This window comes from Musca autumnalis, unplaced genomic scaffold, assembly GCF_047663935.1.
Source record: "Musca autumnalis isolate F117 unplaced genomic scaffold, ASM4766393v1 scaffold_1, whole genome shotgun sequence".
Classification (NCBI taxonomy): domain Eukaryota; kingdom Metazoa; phylum Arthropoda; class Insecta; order Diptera; family Muscidae; genus Musca; species Musca autumnalis.
In genome coordinates, this window is record NW_027411644.1 from 182,772,654 (window position 1) to 182,791,897 (window position 19,244).

The 19,244-nt window shown below is 37.5% G+C and overlaps 1 protein-coding gene across 21 annotated transcripts in view; it reads right to left on the reverse strand.

Annotated features, from left to right (window-relative positions):
• Orp8 (Oxysterol-binding protein-related protein 8) overlaps positions 1 to 19,244 on the reverse strand; it is a 119,427-nt gene that overhangs the window by 18,109 nt on the left and 82,074 nt on the right. For all 21 annotated transcript variants that reach the window (XM_073959161.1, XM_073959159.1, XM_073959157.1 and 18 more), the window contains one exon: positions 13,558 to 13,704. In XM_073959161.1, the coding sequence (XP_073815262.1) occupies positions 13,558 to 13,704 (147 nt within the window). The remainder of the gene's footprint in view (positions 1 to 13,557; positions 13,705 to 19,244) is intronic.

Below are 19,244 nucleotides of genomic sequence, written 5' to 3' on the forward strand. Positions count from 1 at the left end.
GGTTTTCTGCTGACATTCTTCCGACTCATGAAATCCGTTATTTCCTCGATTTTATCTTCGTGTCCATTGCAATTAAGTTGGAAAAATGATGCATTTTCAGGTATTGGAACAACAACTGCTGGTGTTAAGTGCTGTGTGTGTGGCAGGGAACACTGCGAGGGAGTTGCGTATTCTGATGACCACGCTGTATTCGCTCAGTATGCATCAGTATAGTCCTTGTCGTAGTCCCTCGCATGGACCAGTCCAGAACAACCCATGGAATGCAACGGCATTTATTGCATCTCACCGAAACTTTAGTGTGGTGTATGCGGATGTTACAAATTGAGAACATCCAAATTGGTCCTGGGTTTTCCAATGACGCGGCAGGGACCAATATAATCCGGAGCAGACATTTCGGGATATGCTTCTCCCAACACAGAAAAACGATACAAATACAAACATGTGTACACAGAGGTGTATGGTTACGGGTCAATCCGGTATCGAATAGCCCACTGCCGCACAGTGGGAAAAAATGCAGATCTGGCGTGCAGAAAATAAAAGTCGATGTTTTATTGTATGTTTATCCATAATTGTGAAAAGAATTGCTTTAGATAGAGAATTTTACTTAATTTATTGATAATTTGGCCGATTTGTAACTAACTATTTCTAATTATTACATATATATATTACATATATTACATATATATATTACATATATTATTACATATATTATTACATATATATGCATATGCATATGCCATTGAGTACAGTCAACACTGTATTTCAATACTTTACTAGCGTTTCATAGTTTCCTTCAAGTCCATTTTTTGATTTTCTGCACGCTAGATCGGTATTTTTTACAACTGTGTACCGTGGGATTGTTCTTTTTCATATCTACAAGTTTGCTGGAGAGGTCAAGACAAGATTCGTATGGGGTTTTTGTCTATTGGTTCTCTAAAGGAATTGCATTCGCGAATATGTCGAATAGAGATATACAGTGTTTTAATGTGGTGAAGGACATAAACAGTTCGACCCGAACATAACATCTTTCCTTCTTCTTTAAAGTACATGTCCATATATCGCATACTAACTTCAGTGCCATTAAAAAAATTTTGTATAATTTTTGCATTATTAAGTTTTCAATTGAATGATTTCAATGATTCTGATAAAAACTATCTCAAAACCCTTTTTATGTTATACTACGTATACCATTAATTAATTAATTGAAATAAATAACTCCAAAAAGAAAAATAAATTGAGTCCTCGAGTGCAGTTTTCACTTGTATCGAATATTTAAAATCATAAGTCACAGAGTACGTGCAAGCCTACTAAAAATTCGAAAATTACATTAAGAAAAAAAGAATAAATTTTTATCAGGAGTCGGGAGATACATACTACCACACATAGACTCGGAATCCTACACGCAGTACTGTTTGAGAGTACGAAAACCATATTTGAGCTTTGCAAAGCAAAAAAAGCTTGGCAACATTTTAGCTCAGTCCTGACAAAATAGGTTTAGTCGAAAAAAAAACTCCATCAGTAGTGGAATTGTGTAACTCATTTTTCGAGTTACCGACAAATATCGGTAAAATTAAAATGCTTATAATTTCGGTAATTAACGGAAATTTTCGGTAAGCTAACAACCAAAATAAAGCTGTTGCTAAATCCTACCGATAGCAGCAGTGCTGTCAACTTTTATTGATAGTTTTCATTTATAATTTTGCGTTTTAATTTTAACGATTTTTGTCGGTAACTCAAAAAATGATTTACAGAATTCCACTACTGATACCCAATGGTTGTTGTTCCGTCTTATTTCTATATTAATTGTACAAGTATGTAGATACATATGGACTCGATGACATTGAAAACTTTCCAAGGACTATGCCCAAAGATTTATCACTTCTGTCGGCACAGCGGAGGCAAACTTATGAAAATTCATAATTTTTGTTTTCTCGAAAACAAGTAATAAACTACGAGTCGGGTTTTCCGACAGAGATATACCCGCCGCCTGTGTGAGTTGAGACTTTTATCTATAGACAGATCGAATAGGGGCTACATAACCAAAATCTTTTCCCTAAAAATTGTGTAGTCAGACCCTCTTGGTGCTTCATTTATGTACGTCCGGAAGTAATTTTAGCATATTCAAAGTTTTGGTAAAATCAGATATTTGAAATTTTGTGAGGGAGGTACCTGAAGGACTGAACCGATATAATCCATATTCGAATCTAATTTATGTCTCGAAGAAATCGATCTGGATCCTCGAGATTTATAGTGCGCACCATTTTAGCGAAACATTTTGAAGTCTTGTGGAGGAGGTGCCCGAAGGAGTGGACCGAAATCACTTAAAGTTTGGACAAATATTCCGAGATCCAAAATTTGGAACAAATGGACCAACGAACTGTAGTTGAAATCGGTCAAATTAAAACGCAAAATTATGAATGAATTCCCGTGGTGTCACCTGGGAACTGCCTTTAACACCCGTTATAGGTAGTGAGCGAACATGTGCCGAGCGTTCACCCATAAGAACGTTAAAAACTTGGGTTTGGGCGTCCGGTTAGTAACCCTACTATGAAAAAACGAAAGAAAAGAAAAACAAACCCCTCTAAAGTTGACGAACCCCGCAAACTTTTTAAGGACCATGATCTGCGAAATCTGCATCTGGAATGTTCGCACACTTTATAGAGAAGGTGCAGTCTTCGCATTGGCAGACGTACTTGAAAAGTACAAGACCGATATTACTGTCATTCAGGAAATACGATGGATTGGGAAAGGCGTCACAACAACACCTAAAGATGACGCACGGTATTATAGCTGCCATTACGTACAGCATGAGTTTGGTTGCGGATTTGTAGTTAGTCGGAGACGAAAACATCTGGTATCCAGCTTCACCGCAGTGAATGAAGACTTGCTGCAATTTGAATATAAGCTAATTTCTTCAACATCAGCTTTATTTGCGCTCATGCTCCCACTGAAGAAAAGGACGAACAGACCAAAGATATATTTTACGAGCGCTTAGAAGAAACATATGACCGTTACCCTGCCCATGACATTAAAATTATTCTAGGCGATTTTAATGCCAAAATTGGAAAGGAGAATATCTTTGACCCAACAATCGGGAATTTCAGCCTCCACAGTGAAACATCTGAGAATTGTATGAAGCTGATAGACTTTGCAGCTGCAAAAAACATGGTAGTTAGCAGTACCAGATTTAATCATCTCGATATTCATAAGGGCACCTGGCTGTCTCCAGATCAAAGAACTAGGAATCAAATTGATCATGTTGTGATAGATGGAAGACAATCACCGAGCGTGTTGGATGTACGATCGTTCCGAGGCGCAAACATTGATTCGGACCACTATCTTGTTGCAGCAAAGGTACGTACCCGTACAACGCGGAAGTTGGACTTCGATAGGCTGCAAACACAACAGATAGCCACAGCATATTCCAATCAATTAGCCCAATTGCTTAATGAGAGCACTCCTTGTCCCGATAACATAACAACACAATGGCAAAATATTGCCCACTCCGTGCAAACAGCCGCAAAATCCATACTTGGGTACCAGAGACCTCCACAAAGGAATTCATGGTGTGACCAGGAGTGTCGTGCTGCTACCGAAGAGAAAAATGCGGCATATAAAGCTACTTTACAATCAGTAGCAACGCGTAGCTTACGAGAGAGATATCGGGAGAAAAGGAGAGAAGAGAAACGTCTTTTCGAAAGAAAAAGAGAGAAATGGAAAAGCGGGAGTGTTAAAAAATCGAGATGTACAGGAGCCAGAATGAATTCCGAAAATTCTACCAAAGAGTGAAACATCAAACAGATGGCTTTGGCACAGGCACATCCTCCTGTAGAGACCAGCAAGGTAATCTGGTAACTGATACAGATAGTGTGCTAAGAATATCGAAAGAGCATTTTTCCAAACTGTTGGTATCCAATAGTAGCGAATTCGACGAAGATACCACAGATCCAATCCCAGAAGATGGTATTGAATGTATACCACCCAGCCAAGATGAGGTAAAGACAGCAATAAACCGGCTGAAAAACAAGTAAAAAAGCATTAAGTTCGGCCGGGCCGAACTTTTCATACCCTCCACCATAAAATATTCTGAACTAAAATGGAATAATTACTTTTCATTCCTGTCCCCAACTTTAAGTGGGTACGTTAAAATGTCAGATAATGTTTATGTACATTTATGCTTCATTCGGGAGGCCCTTTTTATGGTGCCTATATCTAACTATGTATGTTGACAATTTTTGGTGGGCTAGAAATTGGGAGGTACTGTTATATAGGGGTTATAATAAAACATGGGCCTATGTTGACAGTTTTTGATGGGAGCCTTTAATGTCAAATAACTCCTAATTCGGTTAAAAAATTTAGCTAGAATCTTCAAAATATCGAAAATCGGTACATAACGTGGGAACTTCAAATGTCATCAACAGCTAGTTCGAAAATATGAACTTAAATGAACCGTTATATGGGGGCTATACCAAAACTTGGACCTATGTCCACAAGTTTTGTCATATAAGTTTATTGTCATTTAAGAACTTTAAATGTCAAATTATAGCTAAATCGCTCTGAAAATGTAGCTAAAACTGTCAAAATACCGTAAATCGGGGGGTACCGTTATATGGGGGCTATACCGAAACGTGGACCTATGTCCACAACTTTTGTTATATAAGTTTATTGACATTTAAGAACCCTAAATGTCAAATTATAGCTACATCGGTCTGAAAATGTAGCTAAAAACGTCAAAATACCGCAAATCGGAGGGTACCGTTATATGGGGGCTATACCAAAACGTGGACCTATGTCCACAACTTTTGTTATATAAGTTTATTGACACTTAAGAACCCTAAATGTCAAATTATAGCTATATCGGTCTGAAAATGTAGCTAAAAACGTCAAAACACCGTAAATCGGGGGGCACCGTTATATGGGGGCTATTCCAAAACGGGGACCTATGTCCACAACTTTTGTTATATAAGTTTATTGACACTTAAGAACCCTAAATGTTAAATTATAGCTACATCGGTCTGAAAATGTAGCTAAAAACGTCAAAATACCGCAAATCGGGGGGTACCGTTATATGGGGGCTATACCAAAACGTGGACCTATGTCCACAAGTTTTGTTATATATGTTTATTGACACTTAAGAACCCTAAATGTCAAATTATAGCTAAATCGGTCTGAAAATGTAGCTGAAAACGTCAAAATACCGTAAATCGGGGGGTACCGTTATATGGGGGCTATACCAAAATGTGGACCGATATATCCCATCTTCGAACTTGATCTTCCGACGGCTAAAAAAATGGTACTCCCCAATTTTCAGCGAAATCGGTGAACAAATGCGACCTGTACGTTGCGAACGGACGGACGGACATGCATAAATCGACTCAGAAAGTGATTCTATGTATATCCCTAGAAGGAACTATGGGTCTATCTCGCTTCCTTTTGTATGTTACATACAAATGCACTAACACATAATACCCCTTACCACATAGTGGTGTAGGGTATAATAATAAGGTAGCAGGAGCTGATGGCCTACCAGCCGAGCTGTTTAAAACCGGAGGCGACACGCTGATTAGGAAGAACGCGTACCCGACGATTGGAACCTGAGCATCCTGTGTCCCGTCCATAAGAAAGGAGTTGAGACTTTATGCTCCAACTATAGGGACATAAGTATTCTCCCTATCGCCTACAAGATAGTGTTAGGAATATTGTACGGACGACTAAAGCCCATGGTCAACGAAATAATTGGACCATACCAATGCGGCTTTAGACCTGGCAAGTCCACCATTGACCAGGTATTTATCCTGCGGCAAATCCTGGAGAAGACCCAAGAGATGCAGGTCGACACCTACCACCTTTTTGTCGATTATAAAGCAGTCTTCGACAGCTCGCTGCGTTCAAAGGTATTCCACGCCATGTCTGAATTTGGTATCCCCGCAAAGCTGCTTTGTAAAATGACTTTAACTGACACGAGTTCCTCAGTTAAAATAGGAAAGAACTTCTCCGAAGAGTTTTGTGCCAAAAGAGGTTTCAGACAAGGAGACAGCCTTTCGTGTGATCTCTTCAACATCCTGCTGGACAAGGTTATACGAGAGGCAAACGTCAAAAGAAGTGGCACAATCTACACCAATAGCCACATGTTACTTGCTTATGCTGATGATATAGACATCATGGGACGATCAGTAAAATAAGTAACTTATACCTTTATGAAGGTCGAAGGAGAATCTGCTAAAGTGGGTCTGGCGGTAAACGGCGAGAAGACCAAGTTGATGGTGTCGACGCGCAATGCGGCCATTGAGATCGGACCAACTGTTGAAGTTGGTTCCTATAATTTTGAGGTAGTAAAAGACTTCGTATACCTCGGCACCGCCGTAAACACAACAAACGACATCAGTTGTGAAATAAGAAGAAGGATTGTATTGGCCAACAGATGCTACTTTGGCTTAAGTAAGCACTTCAAAAACAAAGCCACAACTCGTCAAAAAAAAAATAACGCTTTACAAAACACTGATACTACCCGTGCTGATGTATGGTTCCGAAGCCTGGGTACTTGCGCAAGCAGATTGACGTGTTTGAGAAAAAAATTCTTCGAAAGATCTACGGACCGATCTGCGTTGACGGTGAATATCGACGTCGTATGAACCACGAGCTGTATCTGCTATACAACGACATCAATATAGTTAAACGTATCGAGATGCAGCGATTGCGTTGGCTAGGCCATATAATATGAATGAGTGATGATGAACCCGTTAAAAAGGCGTATAGATTCGAGCCACATGGCGGTGCACGCAGAATTGGCAGGCCAAAGAATAGATGACGCAAACAAGTGGATGAAGAGATGACAAGACGTGGTATTCCAAAAAGCGAAGCACTAAACAGAGAGAATTGGAGATCTTTTCTTAGTTCGGTCTACGGTTCTGTAATGGGCCAGCTAAGTAAGTACATGTCCAATCTATAAGAACCAATGTTTGGCATGCAGTTATTATTTCCATAAAACCAAAAGTTCACACTTTCAAAAATAAACTAATAACAATTTTATCAATGCACTGCACTTGGCCAATTATCGAAATCGAAAATCGGTGAACAAATGCGACCTGTACGTTGCGAACGGACGGACGGACTCAGAAAGTGATTCTATGTATATCCCTAGAAGGAACTATGGGTCTATCTCGCTTCCTTTTGTATGTTACATACAAATGCACTAACACATAATACCCCTTACCACATAGTGGTGTAGGGTATAATAATAAGGTAGCAGGAGCTGATGGCCTACCAGCCGAGCTGTTTAAAACCGGAGGCGACACGCTGATTAGGAAGAACGCGTACCCGACGATTGGAACCTGAGCATCCTGTGTCCCGTCCATAAGAAAGGAGTTGAGACTTTATGCTCCAACTATAGGGACATAAGTATTCTCCCTATCGCCTACAAGATAGTGTTAGGAATATTGTACGGACGACTAAAGCCCATGGTCAACGAAATAATTGGACCATACCAATGCGGCTTTAGACCTGGCAAGTCCACCATTGACCAGGTATTTATCCTGCGGCAAATCCTGGAGAAGACCCAAGAGATGCAGGTCGACACCTACCACCTTTTTGTCGATTATAAAGCAGTCTTCGACAGCTCGCTGCGTTCAAAGGTATTCCACGCCATGTCTGAATTTGGTATCCCCGCAAAGCTGCTTTGTAAAATGACTTTAACTGACACGAGTTCCTCAGTTAAAATAGGAAAGAACTTCTCCGAAGAGTTTTGTGCCAAAAGAGGTTTCAGACAAGGAGACAGCCTTTCGTGTGATCTCTTCAACATCCTGCTGGACAAGGTTATACGAGAGGCAAACGTCAAAAGAAGTGGCACAATCTACACCAATAGCCACATGTTACTTGCTTATGCTGATGATATAGACATCATGGGACGATCAGTAAAATAAGTAACTTATACCTTTATGAAGGTCGAAGGAGAATCTGCTAAAGTGGGTCTGGCGGTAAACGGCGAGAAGACCAAGTTGATGGTGTCGACGCGCAATGCGGCCATTGAGATCGGACCAACTGTTGAAGTTGGTTCCTATAATTTTGAGGTAGTAAAAGACTTCGTATACCTCGGCACCGCCGTAAACACAACAAACGACATCAGTTGTGAAATAAGAAGAAGGATTGTATTGGCCAACAGATGCTACTTTGGCTTAAGTAAGCACTTCAAAAACAAAGCCACAACTCGTCAAAAAAAAAATAACGCTTTACAAAACACTGATACTACCCGTGCTGATGTATGGTTCCGAAGCCTGGGTACTTGCGCAAGCAGATTGACGTGTTTGAGAAAAAAATTCTTCGAAAGATCTACGGACCGATCTGCGTTGACGGTGAATATCGACGTCGTATGAACCACGAGCTGTATCTGCTATACAACGACATCAATATAGTTAAACGTATCGAGATGCAGCGATTGCGTTGGCTAGGCCATATAATATGAATGAGTGATGATGAACCCGTTAAAAAGGCGTATAGATTCGAGCCACATGGCGGTGCACGCAGAATTGGCAGGCCAAAGAATAGATGACGCAAACAAGTGGATGAAGAGATGACAAGACGTGGTATTCCAAAAAGCGAAGCACTAAACAGAGAGAATTGGAGATCTTTTCTTAGTTCGGTCTACGGTTCTGTAATGGGCCAGCTAAGTAAGTACATGTCCAATCTATAAGAACCAATGTTTGGCATGCAGTTATTATTTCCATAAAACCAAAAGTTCACACTTTCAAAAATAAACTAATAACAATTTTATCAATGCACTGCACTTGGCCAATTATCAGCATTTTCCAAAATTAAAACATTATTTCGCTTATCTAAACATCGCATCTAACCCGGTACAATTAGAGTACAAAGAAGAATTTCTAAAGTAGCAAACATTTAACACCCAATTGCTTATTGATTGGTCGCAAAAAAAAAATAACAACAAAACAACAATAGGACACTGAGAAAAATTATAATAAATTTTCATTAAAAGCATGGTCAGGGATTGAGAATTTTTATAAAAAAAATCTAAGTATGGTTGATTAATGGTTGCTATTATAAATCCCTAGAATTTAAGCGATTTTCACCCAAGTTAACACTAACTAAAAGAAAGTACCTATTCCCAAATTGTTACTAAGCCACTTGACATAAAGTAGTATCGCAAACTAATGCCAGATAAGAGGTATCTATGACAAATCACTGCATTTACGTGCCTACTTAAAATGCTACAAATGAACTGCCAAAACGCACCTCGTTATCAATTTTATTATCATTGTAGAATGTGCAAATAAACAATTGTAAATACATAAATATGGTACATACATATAGTGGATATTTGTGTACACATTTTTTGTTGATTTTGTGGAATTGAAATGCCAATCAATTTGATCGCAAGCGTTAATGAATTGTTCGACCATCGAGACAATCCAACAATGAAAATATTTTGTAAATAAATCAAATTGGTTTGTGGTCTAAATGCAATAAATATTACGATCACAGGCTGGCGGCATATATTGCGATTCTTGCAATTGTAAACTAATGTGCGAATGAATATTGACATTGAGGCAAGAAAAATAATAAAAATGTTTTTAAAAATATGCAATATTTTGTGCAGTAATCGATAATGTGGACAATTCAAGAGCAGGCAGGATGGGCGGAATATATTTAACAATCGACTACTAATGTTGGGAGGCTGGCCTTTAACCCACTTAAAGACACTGGTCTTTTAAACGTCAGCAAACATTGTGCACAAAAATGCAGGTTAAAAACAGTTAGATGCGTGTTTTATTGCGGGAGTTTTTGAATTTTCTAATTGTTTGCTAATATGGCTGTCCTTCCCGTTCATAAATTGACATTTGACCTGCGTAGTTTTTCTCGGTTCGGTCACAAAAATAACCATTTTCGTGAAGTGATTTTTTGATTTTCTTACAATGGTATAAAACACATAAGTAGATAAGTTATACTTATATAACGCAGAGATTAGTTAGAAAAGTTGTGAAAGTATTATTCTAAAAAGATAAATTGTGAATACAAAACAAAAATTAATCTGTATTACACTGAAAAGTTAGCTGTCCGTTTAAACGGAACTCAAAAAAAATTTTAAATTTTCCAAAAAAAATTTTTCTGGCGCTAAGTGGGTTAAAAATTGCATTAAAAATCCACATCTATTGTTCGCGAACGTGAATTCATTTTCATGGTGACGTAGGATTACGTGAATGCTACAGCATTCATATGCGATGCCAGTTTTTAGCGAATTACTTGTGTACGATAGTATGTATTTGTGATTAATTTACGTAATACGACTAATTTCATCAATATCCAAAATAGAATAAATAAAAAATTATAATAATATTAATAAGTAATTAATAAATGCAAAAAAAAAAACTAATTTCGAAAAAAATGGGTGTCAATTTTTGCACCTCTCTCAATTTTTTTGCGTCCGCGAACGTGTTAAAAATCCACGAGTATTGGCCAAATGCTGGCCTTCGAAAATTGTCTTAAAAAATCCAAAAATCCACTTGAAAATTGCTTTAAAAATCCACGAATATTGGCAGGAAGCTCGCTTTCGGAAATTGCCTTAAAAATCTATAACTATTGGCCATGGGCTTGCCTTTGAAAATTACCTTAAAAATCCACGACTATTGGGCGAAGGCTTTCGGCTTTCGCAAATTGCCTCAAAAAATCCACGGCCTTGAAATTCCACGAATATTGACAAGAGGATGGCCTCTAAAAATATCCTTAAAAATTACGAATGTTGGCCAAAGGCTGGCCTTTAAAAATTGCCTTAAAATCCAAGATTTTTGGGCGGTGTCGGGCTTTCGGAAATTGCCTTAAAAAACCACGACCTTTCAAAATTGACTTAAAAATCCACGACTATTGGTCGGAGGCTGGCTTTGCCTTTAAATTCCACGAATATTGGCAGGAGGCTGGTCTTTGAAAATTGCCTTAAAATATATGACTATTGGCCAGAAGCTAGCTTTTGAAAATTTACATAAAAATTCACGACTATTAGGCGGAGGCTGGTTTTCGGAAATTGCCTAAAAATATTCACGATCTTTGAAATTTGATTTAAAAATCCAAAAATATTTATCGGAGGCTGGCCTTTAAATTCCACGAATATTGGCAGGAGGATGGCCTTTAAAAATTGCCTTAGAAGTCCATGACTATTGGCCGGGGGCTGGAAAATTGCCTTAAAAATCCACGACTATTGGTCAAGGGCTAGCCTTTGTAAATTGTCTTAAAATCCACGACTTTTGAGCGAAGGCGAGCTTTCGGAAATTATCTTAAAAAATCCACAATCTTTGAAAAATTGACTTAAAATCCACGAATATTGGTGGGAGGCTGGCCTTTAAATTCCACGAATATTGGCAGGAGGATGGCTTTTAAAAATTGCCTTAGAAGTCCATGACTATTGGCCGGTGGCTGGCAAATTGCCTTAAAATCCACGACTATTGGCCAAAGGCTGGCCTTAAAAAATTGCCTTAAAAATTCACGAATATTGGCAGGAAAATTGCCTTAAATCCACGACTTTTGGGCGATAGCGAGCTTTCGGAAATTATCTTAAAAAATCCACAATCTTTGAAAAATTGACTTAAAATCCACGAATATTGGTGGGAGGCTGGCCTTTAAATTCCACGAATATTGGCAGGAGGATGGCTTTTAAAAATTGCCTTAGAAGTCCATGACTATTGGCCGGGGGCTGGCAAATTGCCTTAAAATCCACGACTATTGGCCAAAGGCTGGCCTTTAAAAATTGCCTTAAAAATGCACGAATATTGGCAGGAAAATTGCCTTAAATCCACGACTTTTGGGCGATACCGAGCTTTCGGAAATTGCCTTAAAAAACACGACCTTTCAAAATTGACTTAAAAATCCACGACTATTGGTCGAAGGCTGGCCTTCGAAAATTTTCCTTTAAATTCCACGAATATTGGCAGGAGGCTGACCTTTGAAAATTGCCTTAAAAATTCACGAATATTGTCAGGAGGCTGACCTTTGAAAATTGCCTTAAAATCCACGACTTTTGGGCGATGGCGAGCTTTCGGAAATTGCCTTAAAAAACACGACCTTTCAAAATTGACTTAAAATCCACGACTATTGGTCGGAGGCTGGCCTTCGAAAATTTGCCTTTAAATTCCACGAAGGAGGAGGCTGGCCTTTGAAAATTGCCATAAAAGTCCATGACTTTTGGCCGGGGGCTGGCTTTTGAAAAATTGCCTTTAAATTCCACGAATATTGGCGGGAGGATGGCCTTTAAGCATTGCCTTTAAAGTCCATGACTATTGGCCAGAGGCTAGCTTTTGAAAATTTACATACAAATTCACGACTATTAGGCGGTGGCTGGTTTTCGGAAATTCCCTTAAAATATCCACGATCTTTGAAATTTGACTTAAAAATCCAAGAATATTTGTCGGAGGCTGGCCTTTAAATTCCACGAATATTGGCAAAAGGATGGCCATTAACAATTGCTATAAAAGCCCATGACTATTGGCCGGGGTTGGTCTTTGAAAATAGACTTAAAAATCCACGACTATTGGTCGGAGACTGGCCTTTGAAAATTTGCTTTTAAGTTCCCAGAATATTGGCAGGAGGCTGGCCTTTAAAAATTGCCTTAAAAATCCACGACTATTAGTCAGAGGCTAGCTTTTGAAAATTGCCCTAAAAATCTACAACTATTGGTCAAGGACTGGCTCTTGAAAATTGCTTTAAAAATCCACGACTATTGGTCAAGGGCTGACCTTTGAAAATTATCTTAAAAATCCATGACTCTTGGCCGGAGGCTAGACTTTGAAAATTACCTTAAAAATCTAGCCGGAGGCTGGCCTTTGCAAATTGCGTGTTGAACCAAGGCGTGGCCTTTTGAAATTGCCTTAAAACAAAATCGCTTCTGTAGGCTATCGGTTGATTTACATCAGTAAGAAAATCCCTTCCTCTTCCGCTTCATCTTTCCCCACTTAACAAATAAAAAAACATCAATACAACCAACAGGTAATTCCTTCATAAATATTCCCAACCTATTGCGGAATAATTTCATGGCTAGCCCTTAGAACCTTTCGCTGCACCTTGCTTCCATTTAATCAAATATTTCCTACGGCTCTCTAAACGACCAACAGGCAATTCATTCATAAATATTCCCAAGCTTATGCTAAACATTCCTTGGCATAACTAAATTCTTCACTTGGGAATAATTCCCATATTTCAGCAATAGTAAGGAAAAAAACTTCCACACTTCATGATATAAATGATGAATACAAATTACAGAGAATAAATACTCAATGTCATTGTTAATAATAATAATAATAGTAATAAACCGCATATCTATCAGTTTGACTGTTTATACCAGCACGCAATCTAAATGTACATATGTATGTATGTGAGGTGTAGCTTTAGACATCCATCTCACCCCCTAAGATTTTATTATTACATTGCCTTTAATACTACAAGACGTTCGTTAAACGTACAAGACGTGTTGAACTTGAAAATGTTTGAAATTTCCTCTTTAACGGAAATTATACATCATTATGGTGGGGGTAATAATCACCTACTGCTCATCACACTTACCTTAAGCCAATCTGCTAAGACAATCACAGCAGGATCCTGAAGTGAATTTAATAATTCCGATGCAACACGTTTCTTTTCGCGCCGGTAATTTTTACGTTGCGCTTTATATGACTCTTTGCGATTAAGTTTCGATGAGTCGGCAGGTGTCTGTGTGAAGAAAATAATGGAAGAAGAAGGAAGAATAAGAATAAATTATTAATAAAGATTTGTGTATTTAAAATTTCAATATGATTAATATCAGTAGATATGCAGTAATGGCTGCGAAACATAAAATAATAATTTTTTTAATAAAGTAATTTCTGGTAAAATAAAAAAGACAAACAAAGGCCATTACTCTTTTACTGAACCATGGTACAATAAGTACGTGTTCCGTCAAAACAGCTGATCGTTATATTAGCTGCCAAAATAGATTGTTATGAATGAAAACACATATCGACGCCTCCAAACAATAGTATGCTAAGTCGACTTAGCATGTTTTCAAGTTCTTTACATTTTTATATTTAACGTCCTTTTACTTTAATTCTGTCAAATTTTGGTAATGATCGGACAATCCGAACAGAAGTTATAAACAAATATTGACTTAGCATAGTACTGAAGTTCAAAAAAATTTCCAAACTTTGAGAGCTTGTCCTGCAAAACTCGATTTTCAGAATTAGCAAACTATTATTTGGAGGTGTCGAACGTCCTTTAACTTAAATTCTGTCTAATTTTGGTAATGATTGGTCAATCCGAACAAAAGTTATAAACAAATATTGACTTAGCATAGTACTGACGTTCAAAAAAATTTCCAAACTTTGAGAGCTTCTCCTGCAAAACTCACTTTTTAGACTTAGCATACTATTATTTGGAGGTGTCGATATAAAAGTTAAACAATAGTAAACAAAAAACAAAATTTAAACAAATTTTGACGTTTGGAACACTATCTTATTGCACCATGATCTGCACTTGAGCGAGAATGTAATTTTGCTGAATTTTTATCGGCAAAAAAATCAATAAAAAATTAGTTGGATTTTTGTTTTTTTTTTTTATCAGTTGGTTACATTTTTTCTGTGTAAGCTATGTTCTTTTCCTTGTACGTCGATAGTCCCAATTTACATTAGGCGAGTTTACTTGCGGCAATTGTCAGTTTGTGGGTGAGAGGGGGTGTTGGGAGGCAAAGGGTTACCATATACCTCACCTCTCTCTCCATCAAACTGACAATTGCCGCAAGTAAACTCGCCTTATGTAAATTGGGACATAGTCCATATTTACATTAGGCAATTTTCCTTGCGGCAATTGTCAGTTTGATGGAGAGAGAGGTGAGGCAAATGGTAACCCTTTGCCTCTCAACATCCTCTCTCATCTACAAACTGAAAATTGCCGCAAGGAAAATTGTCTAAAATAAATATGGACTACCATATGCCGTATCGATTACAACAATATAATTTTGTTACAAAGTTGTTGACACTTTCGGAGTGTCGAATTATAGCTATCGGCTGGGCCGAACTTTTCATACCCTCCAACATGAAATAATCTGAGCTAATCTATATAAATACAAATCAAATGTCGTTCGTTGGTAATGGCATCAGTTGAGAACGGCTGCACCGATTTGGATAATCCTTTTTGTGAAATGTTCCCCATAACCCACTTTTACGCCCATTTATCAATTTTCAATTTAAATCTTTTCTACAAAAACTACTGTACAGATTTTCCTGTAATTGCCAGGGAAATGTACAGGGATGGCCCCAGTTAATATAGGCTACAAATTCAGTTGAATTTCGGAATTTCTCCTATACCCTATTTATTAAAAATGTTATATTTACAATAATTACGAATGTATCTATTTGGAAGTGAATTTGCGAGACAATTGTGGTTTTGTCTCCGATCTTACACACTTTTTTTAGGACACAAAGTCTTGACCACACCCACTTTTTATTAAAATATATGTTACATCTACAAAACTACTGAACCGATTTTCCTGAAAATTTCAGGGAATGTACAGGGATAACCCCCGTTAAGTTAATTTGCGAGACAATTGTGGTTGTGTCTCCGACCTTATACACTTTTTTAGGACCCAAAGATTTGACCACACCCACTTTTTAAAATATGTTAAATCTACAAAACTACTGAACCGATTTTCCTGAAAATGTCAAGGAATGTACAGGGATGGCCCACGGTAAAAATAGAATGCATATTTTCTTGAATTTTGAAGGGGGCAGAGTACTTTCCTTTGCATTATTTATAACAAATGCCGTCATAACCCAACTTAGGTTTTTATGGAAAGAAAAGTTTATCATGCCCACTTTTTCCAATTTTCAATTTAAATCTTTTCTGCAAAAACTACTGAAATTGTCAGGGAATGTACAGGGATGGCTCCCGAAAACAGGCTAAATATTTTATTGAATTCCAGAGGGGGCTGGGTACCTCCCCTATGCGATATTTTTAAAATAAACGTTATATTTGCAAAAATTATGCATGTATCGGTTTAAAAATTTACGGATTAATCTACAATCTAGGTACCTCTTTAGGGCCTAAAGTCCCGACCATGCCTGTTTTTTAATATGTCATAAATCCAACACTACTGAAGCGATTTCCATAAAATTTGCAGCAAAATCTCAATGTTTGCCGTTGTTATGTATATTTTATGAATTTCGGAAGAGGTGGGGTACCTTCCCCATGTCTTTCTTTTAAACGCTATATTTAAAAGCTAAACTTGTGATTATATCGGTTTTAGTATAAATTTTGGTGGGCAATGAAGTTGTGTGCACCCTAGGTACATATTTGTAGCCAAAATACCGGACCACGCCCACTTTTTTAATATGTTATATCTTGAAAACTGATGACCACGCCCACTCTTTTCAAAACATTATTTTTCCAAAACTACTGAACCTAATTTTTAGAAAATGTTCAGGAATGTCCCGTGGTCCAAAATGCTATAAATTTGTAGACGAATTTCAGGGGCCTATTGTTTTATAGTCGCTATATTTGCTAAACTTATGAATGCATTGGGTGACAAATTAATTTTCGAGACAACGGTGGTTGCGCCCCCGATCAAGAAAAACTATATATTTACATATTTCCTTAAATGGTGAGGTTCAACGGTCCATCAGCCATGAAAAACTAAAATATATAAGTCTCAATAAGTGGGAGAATTCGACTTAACCATTTTTTTAACTTTTATAATTAGATCGCTTTAGGATAAAGACAGGAACATGGACGATAATAAATCCTAAACAACAAAAATTGGCGAAAAAATCCGACAAAGTCCGTAAGAAAAAAGAACGGTTACATACCAAATCTGTTGATAAAGTTAAAATTCTCCTCGTTTGACAATGGACCGAAGAAGTGAGGTAGAAAATATCTGTTTTTGAATTTTTTGAATTGTCAAGCATAAAGTCGATAAAAAGTTGTCATCAAAACTCATTACGGCGGGCCAGCAACGCGGACCGGGGTCTGCTAGTATAGAATAAATATATTTTATTCTGTTGTGAAAGTACCTATGCCCACAATTTAAGGTGGAGAAGTTACTTGGTCAGTAGAAACCCTATATGCCAAATTATATGTAATTCGATCTGAAAAAGTGGCTAAAAACGTAAAAACACCCGAAATCGGATGGTACCGTTATATTGGGACTATATCAAAACGTGGACCATGTCAATAATTTTTGCTGAAGAAGTTTCTTTGCCATTGGAGACCCTAAGTGCCAAATTATAGCTGATTGGGTCAAAAATTTAGCTAAACCCCTCAAAATACCTGAAATCGGGCGGTACTGTTACATGGGGGACTATAACAAAACGTGGACCTATGTACATAATTTTTGGTGGAGAAGTTTCGTGGTCACTGGGAACCCTAAATGTCAAATTATTGTTAATTCGGTCTGAAAATGTAACTAAAGATGCCAAAATGGCTGAAATCGGGGGTGCCGTTATATGGGGACATACCAAAACGTGGACCGATAAAGCCCATCATCGAACTTGATCTAAGTTCAGATCAAAGACACATGTATACAAAATTTCAGCCCTCTATCTCAACTGATTCGGAAGATAGGGTGATTACAACAGACGGACGGGCATCGCTAAATCGACTTAGAATTATATGCTGGTCAAGAATATACATACATATATACTTTATAGGGACGCAAATTATTATTTCGATGAGTTACAAATGGAATGACAAACTTAATATACCCTCCATATTATGGTGGAGGGTATAAAAAATTAGATAAAATATTTAAAATACCAAATATCTATGAATAAAGTGTCTAAAAACATCAAAATGGAGGCTACATTAAAACGTGCCTTTATACCCACAATTCTATGTAGGCATGTTTTATACCCATATCGAATACTAAATACCAAATTTAAGTCAACACGGTAGGATAATGTGGCTTAAACAATCACAATACCGAAAATTGGAAAGTACGTCCTATGGGGGCTATATCAAAACGTACACCTCTACCGACAATTCCCTGCAAGAGTGTTTCATACCACTAACGAATACTAAATATTAAATTTTAGCCATTTCTGTTGGATAATGTGGCTAAAACTTTCAAAATACCGAAAATCGGGAGGTACATTCTATGGGCGCTATATCTAAAAGTGGACATACAATTCTCTGCCGGAATGTTGCATAATCCCAACGAAGACTATATGCCGAATTTTATCTATTCCCGGGCTGTTATATGTGGGCTATATTAAAATGTGGACCTATACTGACAAAAGTTGTGTAGCCCCGAAGATGACTAAATACCAAATTTTAGCAACTTCGGTGGTAAAATGTGACTAAAACTTTCAAAATACCGAAAATCGTGAGGAACCGTTCTATGTGGGTTATATACTGACAAATTTTTGGGGGAAAGTTTTGCAGCTCCGAAGAAGACTAAAAACCAAATTTAAGTCATTTCGGGTGTTGGGGCCAAAACCTTCAAAATACTGAAAATCGGGATGTACCGTTCAATGGGGGCTATGTCAAAACGTGGATCGATATAGCCCATTTTCATTACCAAACATTCTAGGAGTAATAGAAACTTCTATACGAAATTTTAAAGCTGCATCTTAAATATTAAGAGCTGTATCTTGATTGAACAGACAAACGAACATCGCACAGCGGTTCAGAATTGTTTTTCCTGGTCAAAATTCTGTAACTTTTGGAGGGATAGAGATATTTTCTTGGGGTCAAAAACCATTATTTTGATGAGACTCATTTTGCCCGTATGAAAGTGTATATACCCTCGGTAGCATAAATGCTGAGGGTATAAAAATGAGACCTTTGTGGCCTGTAGAGCGATTTTCGGAAAATTCGCCTTTGGCCCCCCATACAAGGTACTATGGAAATAAAGAACGTTAATCTATCGTCATAAATTTGTGTATAAATCTTTTTTTAGCCACAAAAATAAAATAGTAACGTTTTTTAATCGATTGGACCATAAGTGCGGCCTTTAGAGAATTTTCGTAAAAATGAACATTTGGCCTCATACAAATTACTATGAAAGCAAAGATCGCTCAGGTGGCACGGGTTAACGTTAACCGATTGCCACAAAATATAAGGTTTTTGGGTCAAATGGAAAAAACTTGGGAGTAGTAAATCGAATGAAAAAATTTGTTTTTTGGGTCGCTCTAATGCAGGGCTGCTCACAACTGTATTTAAGAGAAATCTATATTTTCGGTTTTCTTGAGTTTTCATTACATATTTTAATTTTTTTTTAACAT